This window comes from Hyaena hyaena, unplaced genomic scaffold, assembly GCF_003009895.1.
Source record: "Hyaena hyaena isolate Hyena2069 unplaced genomic scaffold, ASM300989v1 scaffold_215, whole genome shotgun sequence".
NCBI lineage: Eukaryota > Metazoa > Chordata > Mammalia > Carnivora > Hyaenidae > Hyaena > Hyaena hyaena.
This window is the reverse complement of record NW_024080846.1, coordinates 2,374,650-2,399,501: the sequence shown is the minus strand read 5'-3', so window position 1 is coordinate 2,399,501 and position 24,852 is coordinate 2,374,650. Positions and strand designations below refer to the sequence as shown.

The 24,852-nt window shown below is 38.4% G+C and overlaps 1 protein-coding gene across 1 annotated transcript in view; it reads left to right on the top strand.

The window, feature by feature from the left end:
• The window catches only part of KCNU1 (potassium calcium-activated channel subfamily U member 1), a 135,606-nt gene that overhangs the window by 88,167 nt on the left and 22,587 nt on the right, over positions 1-24,852 (top strand). The window contains exon 20 of the mRNA XM_039242568.1: positions 21,572-21,668. Within this exon, the coding sequence (XP_039098499.1) occupies positions 21,572-21,668 (97 nt within the window). The remainder of the gene's footprint in view (positions 1-21,571; positions 21,669-24,852) is intronic.

The following is a 24,852-nucleotide window of genomic DNA, read 5'->3' as shown; positions in this document are numbered from 1 at the left end:
AACCAATTGTTGTCTTGTATCCAAGCCACAAACAACTGGAATTTTAAATTTTAAAAATACCATTTACAATAGCATCAAAAAAATATTATGTACATAGCTCACAAAATATGTAAAGGATCCACACACACACACACACACACACACACACACAACCTCTGATGAAAGAAATTAAAGAAGAGCTAAATAATGCAGAATGATTCCATATTCATAAATTGGAATACTCAGTATTCTTAAGATGTCAGTTCCTTCCAACTTGACCTATAGCTGCAACACAATTCCAATCAAAATTCCAGTGGGCTATTTTATAAATATCTACAAAGTGATTCTCAAATTCATTTGAAAAGGAAAAAGTCTGCAAAAGCAAACACAGTCTTGAAGAAAGAACAAGGTTGGAGGACTCAAGCTCCCCAATTGCAAGGTGTACTAGAAAGCTACATTAACCAAGACATCATGGTGCTGGTAAAAGAATATACACGTTAATCAATAAACTCAAAAATCAGACCACACAAATGTGATAAATTGATGTTTGATAAAGGAACAAAGGCAATTAAATGGAAAAAGGACAGTGTTCTCAACAAGTGGAAATGGAACCATTCAATGTCCACATGCAAAAAACAAAACCAACCAAACCTACATGTACACTTAAATTGTACCTTTAACAAAAATTGGATTAAAATATATATCTAAATATAAAATGCAAAACTATAAATCTTTTAGAAGAAAACATAGGAGAATGGCTAGGGGAAGTTGGGTTTGTGGATGAGTTTTTATTTTTTATTTTTTAATTTTTTTACTGTTTTATTTATTTCTGAGAGAGAGAGAGAGAGCGTGAACAGGGGAGGGGCAGAGAGAGAAGGAGACACAGAATCTGAAGCAGGCTCCAGGCTCCAAGCTGTCAGCACAGAGCCCTACGTGGGGCTCAAACTCAAGGATAGTGAGATCATGACCTGCGCCAAAGTCAGACACTTAACCGACTGAGCCACCCAGGCGCCCCTGTGGATAAGTTTTTAGATCAAACACCAAAGTGCAATCTAGGAAAGGAAATTGGATAATCAATAAATTGGAATCAAAAGCTTCTGTTCTTTGGAGGACACTGTTAAGAAAATGAAAAGATAAGCCACAGAAAATATTTGCAAACCACATATTCCATATAGAACTTGTATCCAATATAAACAAAAAATGCTTAAAACTCAATAAGAAAAGCAATCTACTTAAAAATGGGCAAATAACTGAAAAGTCACCTCAACAACCACAAAAAAAGAATATAGAGCTAGTGGAAAATAAACATATGAAAAGATGATCAAGTCATTTGTCTTTATAGAATAAAACATTGATGAGATACCACTATATAACTTTTCATTTGGCTAAAATTCAACCGAACCAACACCACCAATGGCTCCAACAGTGTGTAGCGACAGGAACTCTTACTTGTCGTGGGAATGTAAAAGGGCAGTCACTTTGGAAGAGAGCTTGGCGATTTCTTACAATACTGAGCATAGTCTTACCATACAATCCAGTAATTGTGCTCTTAGGTATTTACCCAACTTCCTTGAAAATTTATATATACATGAAAACCTGCATGTGAATGTTATAGCAGCTTATTCATAAACACCAAAAACTACAAGCAATGAAGATACCTTTTAATAGCTGAATGGTTAACAAACTGTGCTGTTCAAAGAATGGAATTTTATTCTGAAATTTAAAAATATAAACTATCAAGCCACAAAAAGACAGGAAGGAATCTTAAGTGATTATTGCTAAGAAAAAGAAGTCAGTCTGAAAGGGCTACATATCTTATGATTCAAATTATATGAAATTCTGGAAAAGGCAAAACTAATGATACTAAAAACAAAAGTCATTACCTGCCCATATGCACTCAGGCTACATGGTTGCCTATAAACAAGATAAAATTGTTTGAAACAAAATATATTTTGAAACATAGCATGGTATTTCTTCTCTCATGAAATCATTATACTGCAGAAATGCTTTTTTCCCCCAAAGAATTTCCAATACTTTTACCTTTGTAAATGTTGATATCAATGTTTAAGTGGGAGAAGCTGGCAATATTTGCTTGCTTTCAAGCCCACTCATAGGTTGGTATTCTTATCATATTGGTTATTTGCTACTCAATGGAGTCTGGTTTTCAGTTTGATCGGCTTTGATCTGGCCTTCCAGGAAAGGATGTATGCCAACCAAATGGTCATATATTACTTTACAGTATTCAAGCTACACAAATACTCAAGCTGGCATGGCCAGTCTATCTCTCCTTATTCACCAAACAACAATGGGATCTTGATCAAGTTACCTAGTTTCCTAAGATTCCTCATCTGAAAATAAGGTAATTGCAGGATTAGCAATAATAAACATGAATTGCCTAGCACAGTGCCTTCCAAATGGTGCTTACTCAATACATGGCACCTATTATAAAAGAGAGTATAATCTGAAATTTGTTTTGAAGAACATGAAATTATAGCAGAATGAGTTAGTTGAATGATTCTTATGCTAATCACAGCCTGTTGCATCTACATGTCAGGGCCAGAGCTTCCTTCCCAACCTGTTGCCAAATGAGTTTGAGCCCAAGAGGGAGGGAAACATTTCCTATGTGAAGAGTTTAGATAAGTGATTGACTCCAGCTGCTCTTCATTTCCTAGGCTGAAGGGAGTTTATTTAGAGAATATTTCTTCAGAAATAGTATTTATTAAATCCACTTACTAAATCATAATCATATTCAGCCTGCTATCTTGAACATTTTCCCCTGGAAACTAAGGGTATTAGAAATCTTTTGGTTTTTTTTCTCTAATACATCCAATGGTATTCATCATGTGTGTTTTTTATTACTTTAAATTTTGCCTGTTTTATGGTTTGGTGAGGGTACACATCTCACTGTAATCACCATGTACCTACAAATAGATTGGAATTTCCCTAACATCATGGAAGGTGAAAGGTGTAAGGAAGTTGAATTTTATTTTTTGAGTTTGAATTCCTTAGTTTAAGAGAGATGATAGACTTATAACTCTTAAGTCAAAAAAATGTGGCAACACAACTGTCCAAGTTTAGAGATACAGTCCATGTCTCTCATCAGTTATTAAGTCTCCAAACACTAAGTCAACAAGTATCAATTGGAAATTTAATAGATGCCCCCAGTAATTTTAATGTGGAAGCTGCTGTCCTAAATGCCTGGTCACACATGTGATCTCTGTTCTCAGGGAACTCAATGAAACACGTAAGACCTTAGAGTGGCAATTTGAGCAGTAGTGAATCTTCTATAAGTGTCAACAATATATGAGATACTCATTACAAGATTTTTCAACCTCAGTGAGTCAGAAGTTTTAGAATGAATCATTCTGGATAACTTTGTCTAAAACTTACTTATTTAAACATTATCATTTAATAACTTTGGGTGGAAATAATTCTAGAAACATTAGCACTTTTCCTGATTTTTTTTAATTTCTGAGAGAGAAAGAGAGAGAGAGACAGCATGAGCAGGGGAGGGTCAGAGAGAGAGAGACACAGAATCTGAAGCAGGCTCCAGGCTCTGAGCTGTTAGCACAGAGCCCGATGCGGGGCTCCAACCCACAAATCGTGAGATCGTGACCTGAGCTGAAGTCAGACACTTAACAGACTGAGCCACACAGGCGTCCCAGCACTTTTCTGATTCTTTATGGAAGAATGTATTGACTATAACTGACTTCTTCTATGGTATTCAATTATCATTATGGCAGTCAATGATCATATGTATTATGGTACACAGTACAGTTGTAGTTTATTGAAATGGAGGAGAATTTGACCCTACAAGAAAATAAATAGTAGAATATTATAGTAGTGCTATAGTACACTGAAAAAATAATGAATAGTACAAAATAAACAGTAGAATACTATACATTTTCCTTCTTGTGGCTACTTTGTGTTTTTATTGAAAGTTTTGTTGAGATACAATGCACATACTTTAATCTTCTTCCTTTAAACTGTACAACTCAGTGGTTTTAGTCACAGAGTTGTCAGCTATCATAAATATCTAAATTCAGAACATGTTCATCATTCTCAAAGGAAACTTCATAGCCATTAGCAGTCACTTCCTGTATACCCCTCCTCACACCCTCTGGTAATCACTAATCTAATTTCTACTTTTATGGATTTTCATATTATAAACATTTCATGAAAATTGAATGACACAATATATGGCCTATTGTATCTGGCTTCTTTTTGCTTAATGTTCTCAAGGTTTACAGCATGTGAGTCCTTCATTCTTTTCAGCACTGAATAATATTCCAATGTATCAGCCCACTGTATTTTATTTATCCACGTATCAGTTGATAAATGTTTGCGTTATTTCTTTCCTTGGCTCTTATGAGTAGCTGCAATGAACATTTGTGTCTAAGTTTTGTATAAACATATATTTTCAATTCTCTTGGGTATATACTTAAAAAGTATAGGATATAGCCATGTATGAGAGTTTCAACTTCTCTAACACTTGTTATTAGGTGTCTTTTTTATTATAGCGATTCTATATTCTATATTATAGCAATTCTAGTGGGTGTGAAGTATCTCATTGTTTTGATTCCAGTATCCTTGATGGCTAATAATTTTGAGCATATTTTCATCTGCTTAATGGTCATTTGCATGCTTTCCTTGGAGAAATGGCTATTCAATCATTTTTACCCACTTTTTAACTGGATTGTCTTTTGTTGTTGAATTGTAAAAGTTATTTATATGTTCCTGTTAAAGTTCCTTGTCAGCTATATTATTTGCATATATTTTCTCACATTTCATAAGGTGTCTTTTCACTTTCTTCATGGACTCCTTTGAACCACAAAGCTTTCTAATTTAATGACATCCAAATTGTCTATATTTTCTTTTATTGCCTGTGCTCTTTGGTGTTATGTCTAAGAAACTATTGCCTAATCCAAGGCTTTGAAGATTTACACCTGTGTTCTTTAAAGAGTTTAAGCTTTTAGCTTTTACATTTAAGTCTTTGATCCAGTTTCAGTTAATTTTTGTATAAGGTGTAGGGGAAGGGCCCAGCTTTATTCTTCTGCATGTGGATATCCAGTTGTTGCAGCAGTATTTATTGAGAATACTACTCTTTTACCCCATTTAATTATGTAGTTCCCTTTTTGAAAATGAATTGGCCACTAATGAAAGGGTTCATATCTGGATTATTAATTCTATTCCATTGATCTATGTGTCCATCCTTGTTCCAGTAACATAGTGTCTTGATTAATGTAATTTGCAGTGAGTTGTGAAATCAGGAAGTGTGATTCCCCAACTTTGTTCTTTGTCTAGATTGCTTTGTTTATATTAAGTTCTTCAATTTACATATGAAGTTTAGGATCAGTTTGTCAGGTTATCCTAAAAAAAGAAAATACAGCTAGAATTTTTTTAAGTTTTCTTTTCTTTTTTATTTTTTTGAGAGAGAGAGCTTACACAACCAGGGCAGGGGAAGAGGGAGAGTGAGAGAAAGAATCTTAAGCAGGCTCCATGCCCAAAGCCCAATACAGGGCTCAGTCTCACAACCATGAGATCAAGACCTGAGCCAAAATCAAGAGTCAGATGCTTAACTGACTGAGCCACAGAGGCACCCCTACAGCTAGAATTTTGACAGAGACTGAGTTAAAACTTCAGATCAATACTCTCTCCAAGAGTGTATTGCCAATTTAACAATACTTAGTCTTTCAATCCATGAACATGGGATGTCTTTCTATTTCTTTAGATCTTCTTTAATATCTTTCAACAAAATTTTGCAGTGATCATTGTACAAATTCTGGATGTCTTTTAAAGTTATTCCTGAGTATTTAAATGTTGGTGCTGTTATAAATGGAATTGTTTTCTGGGGTGCCTGGGTGGCTCAGTTGGTTGAGCATCTGACTTTGGCTTAGATCATAATCTCACGGTTTGTGGGTTCGAGCCCCGCATTGGGTTCTGCTCTAACAGCTAGCTCAGAGCCTGGAGCCTGCTTCTGTATCTCCCTCTCTCTCTCTGGCCCTCCCCTACTCACAATGTCTCTCTCTCTCTCAGAAATAAATAAAATTTAAAAAAATTTTAATGGAATTGTTTTCTTAATTTATTATCAGTTAATACAATATATCTTTGTTTATTAATCTGTATCCTGAAACCTTGCTGACATTGTTAGTTTTAATTGATTTTTGTGTGTGTGTGTTCCTAAGGATTTTACATATAAATGTACAATTGTGTCATATGCAGGTAGAGTTTCTTTTACTTCTGTTTGTCTTATCTGAATGTCTTTTCCTTCTTTCCTTTCTTCTTTCTTTCATTCATTCCTTTCTTCCTTTCTTTTTCTTTTCTTTTCTTTCTTTCTTTCCCTGATTGCTCTGCTTAGAACCTCCAGTACAATGTTGAATAGAAATGGTGAGAGTTTAAAACTTTTGTCTTGTGCCAATCTTGGCATTTTGTTTTTGTTTTTGTTTTTCCTGGCATTCAAGATTCTCTCTTTGCCTTTGGCCTTCAAAGTCTGATTATAATGTACCTATTATCCTACTTGGAGTATGTTGAGCTTTTTAGAGATATAGATTAAGGTTTTCTTCTAATTTGGGAAGTGTTTGGTTATTCATTCAAATATTTTTTTCTGCCCCTTTCTCTCTATTTTCTCTTTCTGAGGTTCTCATGTGTAAGTTGGTAATTTGATATTCTAGTTTTCTGAATCTCTGTTCATATTTCTTCATTTCCCCCCATTCTTTGTATTAAATAGTCTCCATTGACCTATATTCAAGTTTGTTGATTTATGTCTGCCAGTTCATCTCGTTAAACCCCTCTAGTAAAAATATTTTCTACCCCCCCAAAAAAACAACAAATAATCTGATTAAAAATGGGCAAAAGACACAAACAGACATTTCTCCAAAGAAGACACATAGATGGCTAACAGACACACAAACAGATGCTCTACATTACTCATCATCATCAGGGAGATGCAAATAAAAACCATAATGAGATATTACTTCGCACCTGTGAGAATGGTGAAAATCAAAAACACAAGGAACAAGAAGTGTTGGTGAGGATATGGAAAAAAATGAAGTTTGTTCGTGAGTAGCTTATTTACCACTGGTGGTGGGAATGCAAACGGGTATAGCCACTATGGAAAACAGTATGGATATTTCTCAAGAAAATAAAAATAGAGCTGCCATCTGATCCAGTAATTGTACAATGGGGTATTTACCCAAAAAATATGAAAACACTAATTGAAGGGAAATATGCACCCCTATGTTTATTGCAGCATTATTTACAATAGCCCAACTATGGAAGTAGCTCAAGTATCTATCAGTAGATGAGTAGATGAATAAGATGTGGTATATATACAATAGAATGTTACTCAACCATAAAAAACAATGAAATCTTGCCATTTACAACAACATGGATGGATCTGAAAGGTATAATAACACTGAGTGAAATAGTCAGAGAAAGACAAGTACCATACAATTTCACTCATATGTGGAATTTAACAAACACAAGAAATGAACAAGGGGAAAAAAAAGAGACAAACCAGAAAACAAACTTAACTATAGAGAACAAACTGATGGTTACCAGAGGGAGGTAGGTGCAGGGATGGGTGAAATAGGTAATGGGGATTAAGAGTACACTAATCATGATGAACACTGAGTAATGTATAGAATTGTTGAATCACTATACTGTACAACTAAAACTAATATAACACTGTATGCTAACTATACTGGAACTAAAATAAAAAACTTAAAAATGTATTTTCAGTTATTATACTTTTTAACTCCAGAATTTCCATTTGGTTCTTATTTTTGATCTCTTTATTGATATTCTATATTTGGTGAACATTGTTCTCAAGTTTTTCTTTAATTCTTTAGACATGGTTTCCTCATTTTTAAAATTGCATTTATGATAGCTATTTAAAAATATTTGCCTAGTAAGTCCTGTGTCTGGGCTTCCGCAGGGACAGTTTCTACTGACTGCTTTTTTGCTATGTATGGGCCATACTCCCTTGATATTGGAGTCTCATAATACCTTGTTAAAAGCTGCATGTTCTTAATAATAGAAAGTGGCAACTCTAGAAATTATTTCTCTCCCTCACCCTAGAGTTTTCTGTTGTTGGTGTTTCTGTTGTTTGATTGTCTCATAAGTTTACTGAAATGATTCTTTACGGTCTGTATTCTCTGTGGTATCTGGATACTGAAGTCTTTACACACTCAGCTTTCTGGTTAGCTAATGATTGCGTTGAGATTCACTTAAATGCTTCAGACCAATAAATCTCTCCACCTTTGCCAACGGGCTCTAAGTGCAGTTGGGGAGTGCTTTCAATACCCTAGCGGTTTATATCTCTGTCTTAGCCTTCACTTCTTGTTTGTGTAGACTTTCAAGAGCAGCCACACTTGAGATTAGGGTTGCCTCCAGTTTCTTGGGCATCATGCTCACAGCCCTGTCCATACATTTAGTTCCTTTTAGATTCATTCTTTTAGAATGAATAAATCAAAGCCTTTCAAGCTGCCATGGACTCCCATTCTCCAGCTTTGCTGTTTAAGGGTTGTTTTTTGTTTGTTTGTTTGTTTGTTTGCTCTCCTTTTGTTTGTTACACTGTTATCTCTTCCTTAGTATCTGCAGTTTTAAGCAACTGCTACTCACCAGTTTTGGAAAATACTCCAGGAGTACTAGCTGTTCCCACTGAGGAAGCTCTGAAGCAGGTCATATGAAGATAGGTCTTTATTTGTGGGTGGGTATCTCCAGGAAGTGGCCATAAATCTGAAAAAAAAATGACATTTTATATGAGACTTTGAGGGAACTCAAGATCCGTCCTTCTCCTTCCAGTGGCTGCTAGACTGCTAATTTTTGTGGTTACTGAGATTGTGAGGCTGTTGGATTCTAAAGCTACTACAGAGCTGGGAAGAGGGGAATGAGAATAAAGCAAGTTAAATGCACAAATTCACTGTTTTTTTTTTTTTTTACCAAGATTCTGCCATTTCCTTTAATTAAACACTCCTTAGTTACTTCAAACCTCTGGTTAATTTCCCTAATTCTGAAAAAGGTTGATTTTGGAAATTTCTGTCCATATTTTCATTGTTTTTATGAAAGAGTAGATTTTTAGAGTTCCTTACTGCCATTCTAGAAGTACTTCTTCACCATGGCTTCTTTTTCTAGTTTGCTTTTCATCTTCGTATTAAAATTTCCATGATCCTTTAAGCTGATATAAACCATCTCTTTGCAGCAATTCCTCTCCTCAACAATAATTCACCACTTTTAATCTACAAATCAAAAACCCAGACATTTTAGAATTATAGATAAGCGTGTACAAATTTAACATCAACAAATGCTATAGGGACTTTCTGATATCTTTGGTCTGTGCAAAAGTTATTTTAAAATGATGTCAGGATGCTTTCTAGATCAGGGGTCAGAAAATTATGGCCTCAGGACCAAATCCAGCCTACCACTTATTTCTGTATGGCTTGAAATGGCAGGACAGTGTGTTTAATTTGCAATAACAGTATAGCTTTGCTGAAAGAATGCAATATATGTTGATATTATCAGATTAGGTGCTTATTACAGTATTTCCTTATTACAGTAAAGCACTGCTTTAAAAAATTAGAAAATTTAAAGAGACTAATCACAGCTGATTTGCACCCAAAGTTTGTTCGTGAGTAGCTTATTTGGTAGCCAAGCAAGAGAAGTCATTTTCTGATAGTAAGTCAATTAAATTGTTTTTGTAACAGACAACAAGTGTGTCCAGAGAAACTATAACTGTTTAATACTATTAGTCTTTCTGCAAAAACAGTTACTTGAAGAGTTGACATTGGGTGCAATAACAGTAGTCAACTAAAAAAATAAGCCAAATTATTTTGAGTGGTTCCCTTTGGCTCTCTGTGAGTCAACAAATGTTACTGATACTGTCCAGCTGTTGTTTAGTAAGGGAGCCAATGCTGGATTTGAAGTAACTGAAAAATTAGCCTCTGTGAATAGTCTGCATGGCACAACTACCTGTGGAAGTATCTTCAAAAAAAGTTGAGAAAACACTAATCCAGTACTATCCTGAAGTGGAACCCGTTAAGATGTATTGCGACTGATAATGGTAAAAAAATGCATGTAGAACCAAAATAAAATCATACTTAGAAAAAATTACAAAGCTTGTCAAAGGCAAGGTGTGTAAATACTGTGGTTATTCATTGTATTATTCATAGTAGGTGTTTTGTGGAAAATATTTAAATGTATCATATTTGTTTGGCGAAGAATGTCAATGGTGAATTTCATTTGCTCTCGTGGACACTATTGTTAGTGTTATGAATTTTTCTCAGCACTAAGTGTAACTGAGTGTTTGGACTTTCCCTACCACCAAGCAGTTCAAGAGCTTTAGTAGAGAAAAAATTTAATGTGATTTTTTGAGCTCTGAGTCACGACTGAAATTTTTCTGGAAACCTGCCCTCAATCACGATCATAGAACACTAAGTGGCTTCAAAACTTAGCATTCACTGTAGGTTTTATAATGTTTCTTAATGAAATCAGCATAAAATTAAAAGACAAAACGGAGTTTATATGTGAACCATATTCTGTATAAAGTCTTTACAATTATCATTCTTTTTTTTAAAAAATCATTTTATTTTCTTAAAATTTTTTTTTAATTTTTGAGAGAGAGAGAGATCCAAAGAGAGAGAGAGAGAAAGAGACAGCATGAGCAGGGGATGGTCAGAGAGAGAGGGAGACACAGAGTCTAAAGACAGGCTCCAGTCTCTGAGCTAGCTGTCAGCACAGAGCCTGATGTGGGCCTTGAACCCATGAACCATGAGATCGTGACCTGAGCTGAAGTCCGACTCTTAACCGACTGAGCCACCCAGGTACCCCTACAATTATCATTCTTTGAATCACGAATAATGCAATACTGCTTTATCCACTTTCCCATGTCAAAGGGTACAACAAGAAGTGAGATCATTATCTCCACACAAGTTTGCAGCAGGAATATTTTCTGCTCTCAGTTCCAGGAGTGTTTTTTTGGTTTTGGATTTGGGTTTGGGTTTGTTTTTGTTTGTTTGTCTTTTTTTTTTTGGGGGGGGGGGACTTGATGCAAGTGCAAAGGAAATTTCTACATTTTTAAGTATATTTAACTATGCTGTTTAGGCATTCCCACCTAAACTTCCATTGTAAGTGATTGATCTGCCATATAATGACCTGCCAAAAGACAAATATTGAGAGAAGAGTTTAATATTATTCTGTAAATGCCTTCTAAGTGATGCATATGCTCAATTAGAATCATATGCTCGTGGGGTACTATCAGTATTTGGCAGTACTTATCTGTGTAAACAGACATTTTCAAAGACTATATATGTTAAACCTTATTAGGGTCAGCATTAACATAAGAACATTTGCAATTAATTTTGATGACAGAGAACACTAACTATGAATGCCAATTAAGGAAGATCCCTTTAAAAAGTTCTTTGTTTTGATTAGTAGATCTGTAGTACAAAAAATATTTATTATTATTATTATTATTATTATATTTTGAATTTTATCAATGAGAGATTGTGAAAATTTAATTTATCTCTTATATAGCTACCTGTATGATACCACTTTTGCCTCTTGGCCTACTACATTTAACATGCTTACTATCTGCCCAGCCACTTCACAGAAGAAAAATGTGTCGATCCTGTTCTAGATAGATAAGTTGACCAATATCTCATCAGATGTCTGGAAATAATAGGTAAAGATTAATTTTAGGATAATTTCACAGGGGTGCCTGGGTGGCTTAGTCAGTTAAGCATCTGACTTCAGCTCAGGTCATGATCTCACTGTTCGTGGGTTCAAGCCCCTTGTCCAGCTCTGTGCTGACAGCTCAGAGCCTGGAGCCTGCTTCAGATTGTGTGTCTCCCTCTCTCTCTGACCCTCCACTGCTCACCCTGTCTCTCTCTCTCTCAGAAATAAATAAAACATTAAAATTTTTTTTAAAAAAGGATAATTTCACAAAGTCAATAATCCTCATCTCAAACTATTACTAAAAGCTTTGAGATTAAATTATGAAGTTGTTGAAGAGCTTGAAAAAGTAGAGAGGCAAGTGAAGAGTCCCTACAAAGAGCAATTTTACTCTTCAATTATATAATCTCAACTTGCCACTGAAATAATAATAATAATAATTTGTAGAAGATTAAAGAATCAAAGAGTAGAATAAAATAACCACTAAGACACCTGAAACCTGGTGTGGTTCCTGTTAGACTTCTGCCCACCATCCTGAGTGAGAGAGGATGAGCTCTTTTCAGATACTCTAATGGATAATGTGGGGAGAAGATTTCACAGAACATGTGTTTTTTTATTCTTTCACAGAGTGATGAGAGCTCAGGTATAACTTGGAATCTCTTTCCATGAAGATTTTGATATGGAGAAGAAAAAGATGATAGGAAGGAAGGCATTTACATTCTTTCAAAGTAGTCAAGAAACTACTCATCAGGAAGGCAGATATCATTTATATTAGTACTAAGTGTCTATGTAATTCTACACAGATGCCTACTTTATTCTAATGTATAAAAGCCAGAGCTTCTTAGCTGAAACCTTTGACAATACGCTATTTGGGGTCTTCCATTTAGTCTACATGGGCAGTAAAGAGGGACATGTATTCACTTCTGCTTATTGGGTGACTAGTGTTGGACCATTGGGTGTTCTTGTTCTTGATGTGAGATAGGGCAAGAAAGATACAAGGCAAAACTCACTTATCAGCATGCACAGTTGTTCCATGGCACAGGGGACATTTAGGTGAGACTACAAAGAAATTTTATTGCCCAAAGGTGTATGTATGTGCATGTGTTTGGCGGTGATTTTTAAATTACAGCAAAGTTGGGGCACCTGGGTGGCTCAGTTGGTTTGGCATCCAACTTCGGCTTGGGTCATGATCTCCCAGCTCATGGTGCTGACAGCTCTGAGCCTGTAGCCTGCTTCAGATTCTGCATCTCCCTCTCTCTCTGTCCTTCCCCTGCTCATTCTGTCTCTCTCTCAAAATAAATAAACATTAAATTTTTTTTCAAATTTAAATTACAGCAAAGTTCTCAGAAAGTTTATAGGATCATTCTTTTCTCTCCTCTCTCTCTCCCTCTCTCTGTCTCTCTCTTTTTCCTTTCCTCCCTCCCATCCCTCCTCTAAAAAGGTACAACTAGGGGCACCTGGGTGGCTCAGTCAGTTAAGCATCCAACTTCAGCTCAGGTCATGATCTCATGGTTTGTGGTTTCGGGCCCCGCGTCGGGCTCTGTGCTGGCAGCTAGCTCAGAGCCTGGAGCCTGTTTCAGATTGTGTGTCTCCCTCTCTCTCTGACCCTCTCCTGCTCACACACTCTCTCTCTCTCTCAAAAATAAATAAAACATTTTTTAAAAATTAAAAAAATAAAAAGCTACAACTAAGTTAAGAATATTAGAAATTTCCTTCTGGAGCTTAAGCAGTAGAGGTAAGAGGGGAGCAACCAGATGGTTTCTTGATGCAACAGTCTCGTCTTCAGGAAATCCAGATGTGACTGTTACCTTTATAGTCACATATAAGAAAATTTAAGGACTTGATGTGCTGCAGAAACTTAATTTCAAATTAGAGATGAACAGAACAAGAGGAACATTCTGCTTCTTTCCTCCCTCATTCTCATTCATCTTTAACTTAGAGCTAAAACATAGGGAACCTCTAAGGAGAGTGCTTATGACCCTCCTGCCTTGCTAAGGCCATCTCACCCTGCAGATCACCTTTTCATCCCCCATGCATGAAAAAAACCTGACTCTACCTTTCATCCCTAATAATAGACCTGCTTTAATCACTTCTTCTTCTTGTTAAAGAACAGTAACCACAGCCCTTTCCCTCTCTCTCAGAGGCTCCTACTTCTAACTTTTCACCTTTAATCAAGGCACACCACTTAAAAAAATAGCCATCATGTAGTCCATTGAGCAGAAGGAGGGCCCCATGTCATGAGTGATCCCAAGTGGCCTCCACCGCCATTATCTCCATTGCTTCTTGACAGGTCACTGGTGCTAAGTAAAATGTTATAACATTCAGGTTGCCTTTGTTCAGCAGCCTTCCCTCCAGTGATGGCTTCCAGATGGGAGAAAATTTTAAAAGCCTGTGGCCCTCAACACATCATTAGAGCCTTTCAATGTTTCCAAAAATCTGTAGTCCCCAACACACCAATAATCTCTCTCCTTGTTGACATTCAGCAATAAGAATGTCAGAGAACCTAAGGAATGTAGATAAGGAGACTTCACTAATAACTTCCCATTTAAAAAAGAAAACCCAGTAACATTCATGTAACCTGCAATTATTTTTGTTTCCTCTGCACAGCTTGTATCTTTCAATTTGATAGCCCTCCCCCACCTCACACACACACATGCACACAAGCACACACACACACTCACACCAGTAACATTTTGATGGATGCTATTTTTTTCTGTCCTAATTTCTTCAGTGGCAGGGGAGGCTGCTATTATTATTGATAATTGCCCAGACCAAGCTTCTCACCCAATGCATGAGGAAATTGTTTCTGTCGTGCTAATCTCTCACCCAGGCTCAATCCCATAAAGCCTTAGAAAGTGTATAAATACAATGAAAAATTAGCTACTTTTCAGATATTTCAAATTCCTTCTTCCCACCTGTATGTCCCACCAAAACTGCAGAGTCTTTCGCCTGAAAGTCTCATTTGCTTCAGTAGTGTGTTAGGATCAAAAGTATCAGTAACTGACTTGATCGTTCAGTTCCTAGTCCACTGAGCAGAGAAGACTATATCTCGAACTCTGGAAAGTTTTTTTCATTTGGGTCAACCTCTGTGTTTAGTATGTCATTTGATATTTAGAAGGCATTGGGAGGGGTGGGAAAGAGCACCCAAAAATACAGCCTCATGCTGAAAAGATTGGCTGTAGAGACTGTTCTGAGATGTGAGGTTTGCCCTGAGCCCCAGACTCCTCTACCCACGGCACAAACTCCAGCCTTTATTAAAGGTACCTGCTGCTTTGAGTCATGCCTCATTTGTGCTCAAATTATAGGAAATCCCAAATGCAATATCCATAAGATATAAAGGGATTTAAATGAGGGTCTGTCTGGGGAGTGGGTGAGGAAGAGGAAAACTGTCTTTTTTTATCTTTCTCCTTGATCTTCTGTCTGGTAACAATTTAAATTCTGAGGTGCCTGCATGTATATTTTCACAGAAAATGCTCTTCAGAAAGCTGTCAGTTTATACCCATCAGAAATAAAGCAAATCTTAACAGAGGGATGCTCAAATGAGAGCTCAGATGTATCTTTATCTACTAGAAGCACCATTTTATTATTGCCTTCACCTGGCCTAGGACCACTCTGACCTTGTGTCTAATTTCTAAGCAAGATGGTGGAAAAAATGTCTTTGTGGAGATTTTAAATTGTAAACATTGAAAACAGAGGCCCTGGATTTGATAGACTCCATCTGTAAAGCAGCATTTAAAGACAAACAGAACACCTTATTCACAGCTGATTTGGCTTGCATTAGAACACAGTTTATATTCTCCTATGTAGGCTGAAATAAGATTACACTGAATACAATGATATCCTGAATTTTATTATGTCTCCTTTTTAAAATACCATTCGCAGATTAAAAAAAAATCATACCTCCAATCTTTACTATTAAAGTTTATAATACCACCATGATTTTTTTATGCAACAGATCAAGAGACAGGAACCAGAGGGAGGGGGTTGGAAGATAGAATTCACTGGAACCTACTTGTCTTAAAACATACAGGGCTCTGACAAGCCAACTGTCTTTCCTTCCATTGAACACCAACCAAATGCACCTACTGGCAAAGAGGCAGGTCTTCTGGGTGTAGTGTTTCAAGGGCTTTATTCTCCCTTCCCTTTTCCTCCCTCCCTAGAAGCTTTTTCCCATTCTGGTGGGAGAGGATCTGGTTTTAGTGCTGAAAATCTCCTGTCCTGGGGAACTCTAGTTTTGAACACACAGTGGCAGCTACTCCCCTCCTTTCCTAGGGCTTCGCACAAGGCAACCAAGAGGGCACGATGCTTTGGAGATAACCAGCCTGCTGCCAACATGTGGACTATCCCACAAGATTTTGTGGCAGGCTTTCTTGCATTTTACCTAGTAGGAAAGGTGTCATGGCAAATATATCCGGTCAAGCTGGTGATTAAGGCGCAGAGCCTGGTGCACATTCACCTTTCTCAATGGAAAAGGAAGTGATCACAGAGTCCTTTCTAACAAGGACAGGGGGTTGTGCTCTCTTCCTTCCTGAGATTCTTACATAGTTTCTTGGTCCCAAAAGTTTCTGAGACCTCATGGGAACCCTTTTCCATTTGCTCATACATAGGTTCCTAGGGGAATGGAATGTAAAAAAAAATGATCTGTGTTTTTAAACCTTAGTTTTCCTCCGAGGTAAAATAATAATAATAATAATAATAATAACAATGCCTTGTTATGAATAAGTGGCGACCAGGTGAAACCCAGAAAAATTAAATCATAACATGGCCATAAAAGCTCATATTCGGAAGTTTGACTGTAGCACATGTGCCATATGTGTAAATGTGTGCAAAACAGAGGGAGAAAGAGACAGGCACAGGATAGAGTGGAAAGCACTGGGTATACAACTTGGCCCTTACATTCCCAAATTTTAGGTGATAGTCTTTTCCCTAGAACATGAGAGGTGGTAGTCAGAATTGACAAGCACTTAGTATTTTCAGACTAAGTATAAACTGAATCACTTTGTCACTATACACAAAGTCATCAGAGAGAAGGCAGCTATAGCCTTCAAGATACAAAATCCTTAGTGGCACCAAAGGGATCCTGGGACAGAAGATTTTCCCTCCAATTTTTGGTGGGAACTTGATCACTACCTTCAAGGTACAGTTTCAGTGTATTTTTCCAAAGATTGAACCATGAGGGGCACTGAAACTCTTAGGCACACTGGCACATTCCTCCCCACTCCTCCCCAGCGCTTAGCCAAGGAACTTGTCCTTACTATGCTAAGCTTTTGAAACGTGTTATTTTAATTTAACTCAAGCCTTGAGCAAAAAAAATACATTGTTCTGCACCCAGGCCAGAAAACTCTCTCCTAAGAATTTACAAGCCACCTATGGAGTTTTAAAAAGCTTCAAATAGAATGGTTACATGCCAGGGTTTCCTAATACGTCCAAAAATGTGGCCTGCAAAAGAGAGAGAGATAAAAGAGAAATGTTGGTGCCTTTTAAACTTTATAACAGGTACCGTGAACAGTGGAGGATATCACCCACTGGTAGATTGTCTTCAGGAACAGCCTGTGTCAAGTCTGTAAATTGCAGGAAATAAGGACAGCAGACTTATAGTCTTGGAAGCTGTGTTTCCTGACCTGGCACTGAAGTCTACCTCACCTTAACAGAGTATTTCCTACATGGTTTGATCTCTCCCTTCGATCAATGCCACCATTGGAAACTGAAGGCACGTGGTCCTTCGCATCTCTTTTCCTTTCAGTGATAGGATTCACATAGGATAAGTTGCTATGGACATGGAAGAATAAAAACACTCTTCAGAACGGTTCCAGAAAGCAGAGAGGAAAGAACCTGCCTTCTTTAGCTGGGACATGTTCAAGCTTGTACTCAAAAGACAGTGGGCTTCATGCATATGAAAGTGGCCCCTCGAGGAAGGCAGTCATCAGCAAAGAAAGCTGGAGCCTTCATCACATGCTGCCTTGGACATCCACCAGACTGGCTACAAGAGCTATTCTCACCCAGCACACTAGACCGGTCAGCCTCTGAATATGGAAGTCAGAGACTTGACTCTGAGGAGATTTCAGGGTTTGATGCTTCCTGGATGCTCCCAGGTGGAAGTATCCTACTTTGCTTGGACAAAGAGAAGCCCATCTTGTGACCAGTGAACTACCCTACCATCATCCCAAACGTGTCCTGCTGAGGGCCCTCTCAGGGAGCTTCCACCATATTTCTTACCAGTCTGTCCTATACAGAAAGGTCGTTCATCTTTTTGTGGCTTTTCCTTTTTGCCCTGAACGACCTGGATGGTGATCTGTGGCACCTTTTTCCTCCAACGCATCAACCTTTATGTTCTAATCTTCATTTCCTAGTTATAAGACTGCTAGTGCTGCACATTCCCATAGGTGATTTATTATTCTCTTTAGGAAGGTATATTTCTTCAAGGATCATGTCATTTGCAAGGCATACGGCAGAAGGGAGCTTTAGTTAAGGGATGGTGAAATAAGTTGCATCAGGTTTTGCTTGGCAAGGACACCAGATGGATGCCTTTATGATGAAGTGGGGCTCCTCCAGCCTTTTCTTTTATGCAGGTCTCCAACAGGTGTTTCCTCTAAGGCATATCTGTTTTCCATAACATCAGAATGAAGAAAGATGTTGTCTGTGACAGCTTGTGTACATAGATCATGCTTTTATTATGATAGAAAAGTGTACAGTGATTGATTTGGTAGCCCGAGTCAAGCTAAAATGTGCTGGGGAAAAGATGATTCTCCATTTGCCAAAAGGGCGTTTAATTTCCAGACCAGGAGTCCTCATTTATTCTGGGGATGCAGGAGGAGGCGGGAAGAGGGAGAAGAAGGGAAAAGTGGAAAGGCTGAAGAAAACGACCAGAAGGAAAGTATTCTTGAGTGCGGAGAGCAGAGATCAGGAAGCCACCTTCCTGAAGGTAACTTGGGTATATAGTATATCGGTCTCCCAGAGATGGTGTCTAGGAAACTACATATGGAGAGAAGAGTAGGTTCTGTGAATGAGTACCATAGCCAGCTCTCCAGATATCAATAAAAATCAAAAACATACTCAGGTCTTAGGTGTGTCCCTTGGTGAGTTTCTTTAACAAGCTTGGCACAAAGCTATCACCATGGTCCTATCTAGTACCATTAAGAAAGCCTGTATGGGGGCGCCTGGGTGGCTTAGTCGGCTAAGCGTCCGACTTTCGCTTAGGTCATGATCTCACGGTTCGTGGGTTCGAGCCCCGCGTCAGGCTCTGTGCTGACTGCCAGCTCAGAGTCTGGAGCCTGTTTCAGNATTTTCAATGTTATATAATATCTATGAAATACTACTTGAGATTTTAGCATACTTCCTTTTAAAGTTATCTATCCCTTATTTCACTGTTGTGATAGAGTCTACTAGCTACCCAGTGCAGAATCCATTTTTCCTTTCTCCTTAGTAATAAATCCCCAATTTGGAATGGGCAGATTTTGGGGCACCTGGGTGGCTCAGTCGGTTAAATGTCCGACTTCAGCTCGGGTCTTGATCTCATGGTTTGTGGGTTCCAGCCCCGCATCGAGCTCTGTGCTGACAGCTAGCTCAGAGCCTGAAGCCTGTTTCAGTCTGTGACTCCCTCTCTCTCTGACCCTCCCCTACTCATGCTGTCTCTCTGTCTCTCTCTCCTAGAAATAAATAAAACATTAAAAAAAAAAAGAAAAGAAAGCCTGTATGGCTCTTAGAATTTGGGGCCACAGCTCACGAGTTACTGATATTTAAACCACCAAAAGTCATGTTAATTTGAAAGAACAAGGTAACCCATTTTGGCCAAGCTGACCTTGAGGCTGATATTGCAACATCCTCTGGCTAGGTAAATGACTAGAATCCTCCAAATGTATAGGAAGGTCTTAAATGGGGAGGAAGATAAAGGATTGCCCCTCAACCTTGGCCAATCTCATTAACAATAAGCTCTTAACTTTCCAAACCCTTCTCCCAACATCAGCTTCTCTGTCTGGGTCCTCTGACACTTCTAAGCTAACAAGTTTAAGTTTAAGTAAGTTCCTTTGTCTGGAAAATTATGACTTAAGATAGCAATTTAGAAACCAACTTGGTTAAAGGGATCAAAATTGCTTGGTATTATCTTACAGTCTGAGTCTTTGGGCCAGGTGTTGAATAACAAGCTGTATTACTTCACGGAAAAAAAAAACAAAAACAAAACCCTCACCTGCAGCACAGAGTGCAGTATGTTGTATTTCTCCCAGGATGCTTAGTAAAACCTCACAGGAGAGTGCTGTACTCATTCCCAGGGCTGAAACCCACCATGTGACATTGTACAGCCTGAAGAGTCACATGGGAGCGTGTCACTACATCAGCCATCGCTTCTCACATTTCACTGGTCAGAACTGGTCATGTGATCCCACAGCTGCCCCTAAGCTAAGGAAGGAAAGGGAAATTGGGTAATCCGAGCACCAGGCATCTCAACCTTAGCATATATTCAAACGCCAACTTTACCATTTGTTAGCACTTTGACTTTTATCTGTAAAACAAAGAGTGGTGTGTAAGGTCTCTGGCAGAGACTATAATGATCATTACATATTTCAATTCTTCTTATACTCCTCAACCCACTTAAAGCTAGCAGGAGCCATGTGACTAGGTTTGGCCAATGAAATGTAGGCAAAACTGGTGTGTGTCACTTTGGGCCAATGCAATTAAAAGCCCAGTCTTGGGGCACCTGGGTGGCTTAGTCGGTTAAACGTCCGACTTCGGCTCAGGTCATGATCTCGTGGCTTGTGAGTTCCAGTCCGTGTTGGGCTCTGTGCTGACAGCTCAGACCCTGGAGCCTGCTTCGGATTCTGTGTCTCCCTCTCTCTCTGCCCCTCCTTGGCTCACGCTCTGTCTCTCTCTCCTTCAAAAATAAATACAACATTAAAAAATATTTTTAAGCCAAATCTTGATTCTCCAGTCCTTTTCTCTTCCCTTGCCTTAGTGACTGAGGACAATATGAGTTCCAGGTGTGTGAACCTAAGATGGTATATAGCCTCTGTGTCCTTAAAGCCCGGAGTGGCTGCATGGAGCACAGGCACCTATTTACCCGAGGAAAATATATGATGTGAGTGAAAACCTGTGTTATGTTCAGCCCCTGGAATTTTGAGGTTATTTCTGCAGACTAAGCCTTGATTCTCCCGACTCAAATAGGTTCTTTCAACCCTGAACTTTCTGTGCTTCCAGAAAGATTTCCTCTCTACTGAGCAAATATGCGATGAGATTTTTCCAAAGATCACCTAATCCTTTCAGTGGTTGAGCATATTATGTGACAAGCGTTGTGCCCAGCTCCAGTGTGGGGCGATCACGTGGAGGGCTTTGCCAAGACTTAAACCAAGATTAGAGCAGAGTTTGGTCAAATGCAGGCCAGTGATGGAAGCTGTAAAGAATGCAAAATGCATATAGTAAGTAAGGATGTTTCAACAAGGCTTGTATTCAACAGGGCTTCATACACAAAGGATATGGAAAAGAGAGGGAAGGAAAACTGGCCAGGAAAGAGACCGCATTCATGACTCAGTCTCACAGCCTTTTAAATTCTATATTCAGGTGCCCAAAACACCTCCCATGATTTCTCCAATGACTACAGTAGCAAAATTAAGAGCAAAAATAACCACCTTCAAGGCACATAAAATGTAAGGTAAAAGGAGAGACTGATAGGTCTGTTAAATACACACACATGCACGTGCACATGTGTGCATGTACACACACACACACACACAAGGCTTAGTATGTCCTCAGCTGTGATACACCCTTCGTGTCCTTCAGACATGAATCTTTATTCTGGACTCTCACAGACCCAAGGTCACACTCCTTGTGTTGTTTGCACTTTGAATTTTAGGTTCTAATGAGTTTGACATCTTGGCCTTGCTACATTAGTGACCCAAAGGTTCTCAGCTAACTCTCTATTCTCCCTACTTAGGGCTTTTCTGTATGAACCAGAACCAGATTCTGACCAGCTTGATGACAGCGGCATGTTTCACTGGTGCAGAGCAATTGCAATGGAGAGGGTGATTCTGGTAGGTGATCTTGCTTCAAATCTCAAGTAAAATAAAGCTTCACCTAGGGAAAATAATGCTCCTACACTAGTTATAAGCACCTGCCATTTCTCTTTGTAAACTGTGAATTTCAAAGGAAAGAAAGACACATTCCTCACCACCCATATGAATGGCATGCAGGGTGACGGATGTAGCATTTGACAAAGACTATGTTGGGCTTTGAAACAATTTAGATCAGATTGTTCAACTTCCTCTTCCCTCCTTTAACAGTTTAGCTGAGTCAGTTATTTAGAATAATGTTCTCCTGACACTTCGCTGTTTTGCTAGTAAATCTAATTAATTTAAATGCACCAGGGAAACCATTTACAAGAACTCTGAAGCCTTTCTCTTTTTTTTTTTTTTTTGAAGTAAATAAGCATTTTCCTAATTATTGTTTTTTTTTAAAGTTTGGATTTTCTATAGTGGTTGTTCTTAAAGCTGGCTGTACTTACACTTAACACATTAGTCAAGAGTGTCTCTCCCAGGTACACAGCATGTATGAATCCTAGCAGATGTTAGAATCCTGTCCCTGTCTCTGTTCTCTCAAGGAAACCAACTAACTCGATTTACTGAAATGCCAGAAACTAAGATGTAAAAAGTCCGTATCCTAATCCAGGCTCTGACACCTGCTTTCTGGATCCTTATCTATTCTCATTTTCCAGAGTTAGCATAATCTCAGTGGTTTACCTTGCAAGCAGCTGTTGGTAAATATAACTAATAAAAGTGATTATATGTTGTATGTACCCTATATCATTTTTTTCAACTATGACTAATTGATAATTATATCTTTTTCTTGCTTTCCAAAAGTAGTTCAGTTCACTTTTTTTTCTGTTAGACACACACACACACACACACACACACACACACACAGAGTCCTTGTGGCTTAGTACCAGTGTCCTGACAGAATATGTTCCAATTTCTGTAAAAGCCTGATCAATCATTTGATCAGAAGCACACAGTTGTCAGAGCTGTCATATCAACTAGGACACTATTAGGATTGCTGCTGAAATTCACCAGTTTAGCAGTGATGTCTTATTCTAAACTAAGCAAAATAAACCCCGTTGGGCAGGAAGCTAAACATGTTTTCAGTGGGAGGGAAATCATTAGAAAGGTTGAAAAGTTGGTTGCAGATGGAGGCATCCAAGGGACCAAGAAATAGAGACAGCAGATGTTTTATCATATACTTCTTAAGCACAGAGGCAGGTTGCCGTGATTTCTCCTTTCTGACACTTGATGTAGAATATGGTTCAGAACACCAGCTAAGTCTTTTGGTAAGTTTAAAAGGGCTTCTAGCTTAAGAAATTCTAAAGGTCTGAAACTTGTGACCATAGAGGAGAGACATCCATCCTGCAGAATTCACTGGGGGCTTTGATTTTGGTTTCGTTTGCAGAGGGTCAAGTGGAAGTGTTCGATTTATGTTACTCTGAACAAATAGTGCATCCTCCACTCCCCCCTGTAGCCACCATCTTTCTCAATTGGGAGACAGTTTTGTGCCACAGTTTGTTGGAGAAATTGCCTCTCTAGCTGTGCCCATGAATGCATTCTGCCATGTATCTTGTTTCTAATTGTTTAGTTCTACTCAAAAGAGCGATAGTTGGACTTCAGGCATGTTACATTAAATACCGTTAGAGGCTTCATTATTCAAGTTACCACTAATCGGATTAGTGAGAGACAATTATTTAATACATTTGGTTAAGATTCACATCATTCTCTAGGAAGGCTCTCCAGACAAGTAGCTTTATTTCCCCTCACAGGGCAATTCCCTCTGAAAAGAGAGTATTTCCTCATATATGCTAATTTGACAAACTAATTGTGGAGAAGTCAGATGTTGCTTATTTATCTGGTTAGATTTTATCAGACCCTGTTTCACAGAAGCTTGTCATTTAACCCAGCTAAGGACAGGCATAAGGGAGGATGATTTATCCATTTGAAGTACTCTGACTCTTCATGTGCAGATACAGTGCTTTTAAATGCATTTACCTTGTTCTCTTTTTTCTTTTTTTTTAATAGTTTATTATCAAGTTGGTTTCCATATAACACCCAGTGCTCATCCCCACAAGTGCCCTCCTCCATGCCCATCACCCCCCATCCCCTCCCCCAACCCCATTTGCCCTCAGTTTGTTCTACCAGCTTCCAAGCATCCTCCTCTGAAACTCTAGGAATTCAATAAGATTCAGAGTTGATTAATAGGTATTGAACAACAGCTAATGAGTTGAGCATTGCGTTTTCAATATATTATTTAATTTCCACAACAGAATTCACTTTTGTTTTTAAACCATTTAAACTCAACAGAGATTGAGGGGGAGAGGGTTACACTAGTTTGTTTGTTCACAATTACACAACAGAATACAGAATCAGGTCTTCCTCCAGATTCAGCCCTCCTTCCAGCCCACCCCAGTGCCGCTAGAGAAGACCTTGACTCATTCCCTGAAAGAAATCAGACAAAGGTTTAAAATGAGTTTCCTGGGGCGCCTGGGTGGCTTAGTCCGACTTTCGCTTAGGTCATGATCTCGCGGTTCGTGGGTTCGAGCCCCGCATCGGGCTCTGTGCTGACTGCCAGCTCAGAGCCTAGAGCCTGTTTCAGTATGTGACTCCTTCTCTCTCTGACCCTCCCCTGCTCACGCTGTCTCTCTCTCTCTCTCTCTCTCTCCTAGAAATAAATAAAAATAAATAAATAAATAAATAAATAAAATGAGTTTCCTATAGGAATATCATCTCTCTCTTTTAAAAAAAAAAAAGTTACATTTATCATTCTTAAAAGTCTCTTTGAATGTGGGGGAAACCTAACCTAAATCTTTTTCATGCGTATTTTTATTTTCAACTTAGAGATATAAAAGAAACGTTAACCACTGGTGATGCTGGTGGTGGTATGGGACACGTGTAAGTGCTTGAGTTCAAATGGAATTTTTGTGACCTTTTTATTTCTCTTGTCTACTGTGCATATGAATGTCCTAAACTCTGGAAAGCATCTGTTGAATCAGTTTGGTGTATTAGGTTGAATCTTATAAAATGACCAATATTCAACCCTTTTTTGGCCCGTAAAAAGGCAATTTCATATGTTCCAAACTAATGGATATTTTCACACGTACAAAAATCCATTGAAAACTCCAGCATGTTGTACAGCCTGGTGTGATTTTCAGGGCTCACTAGGAGACATAAATCTGGC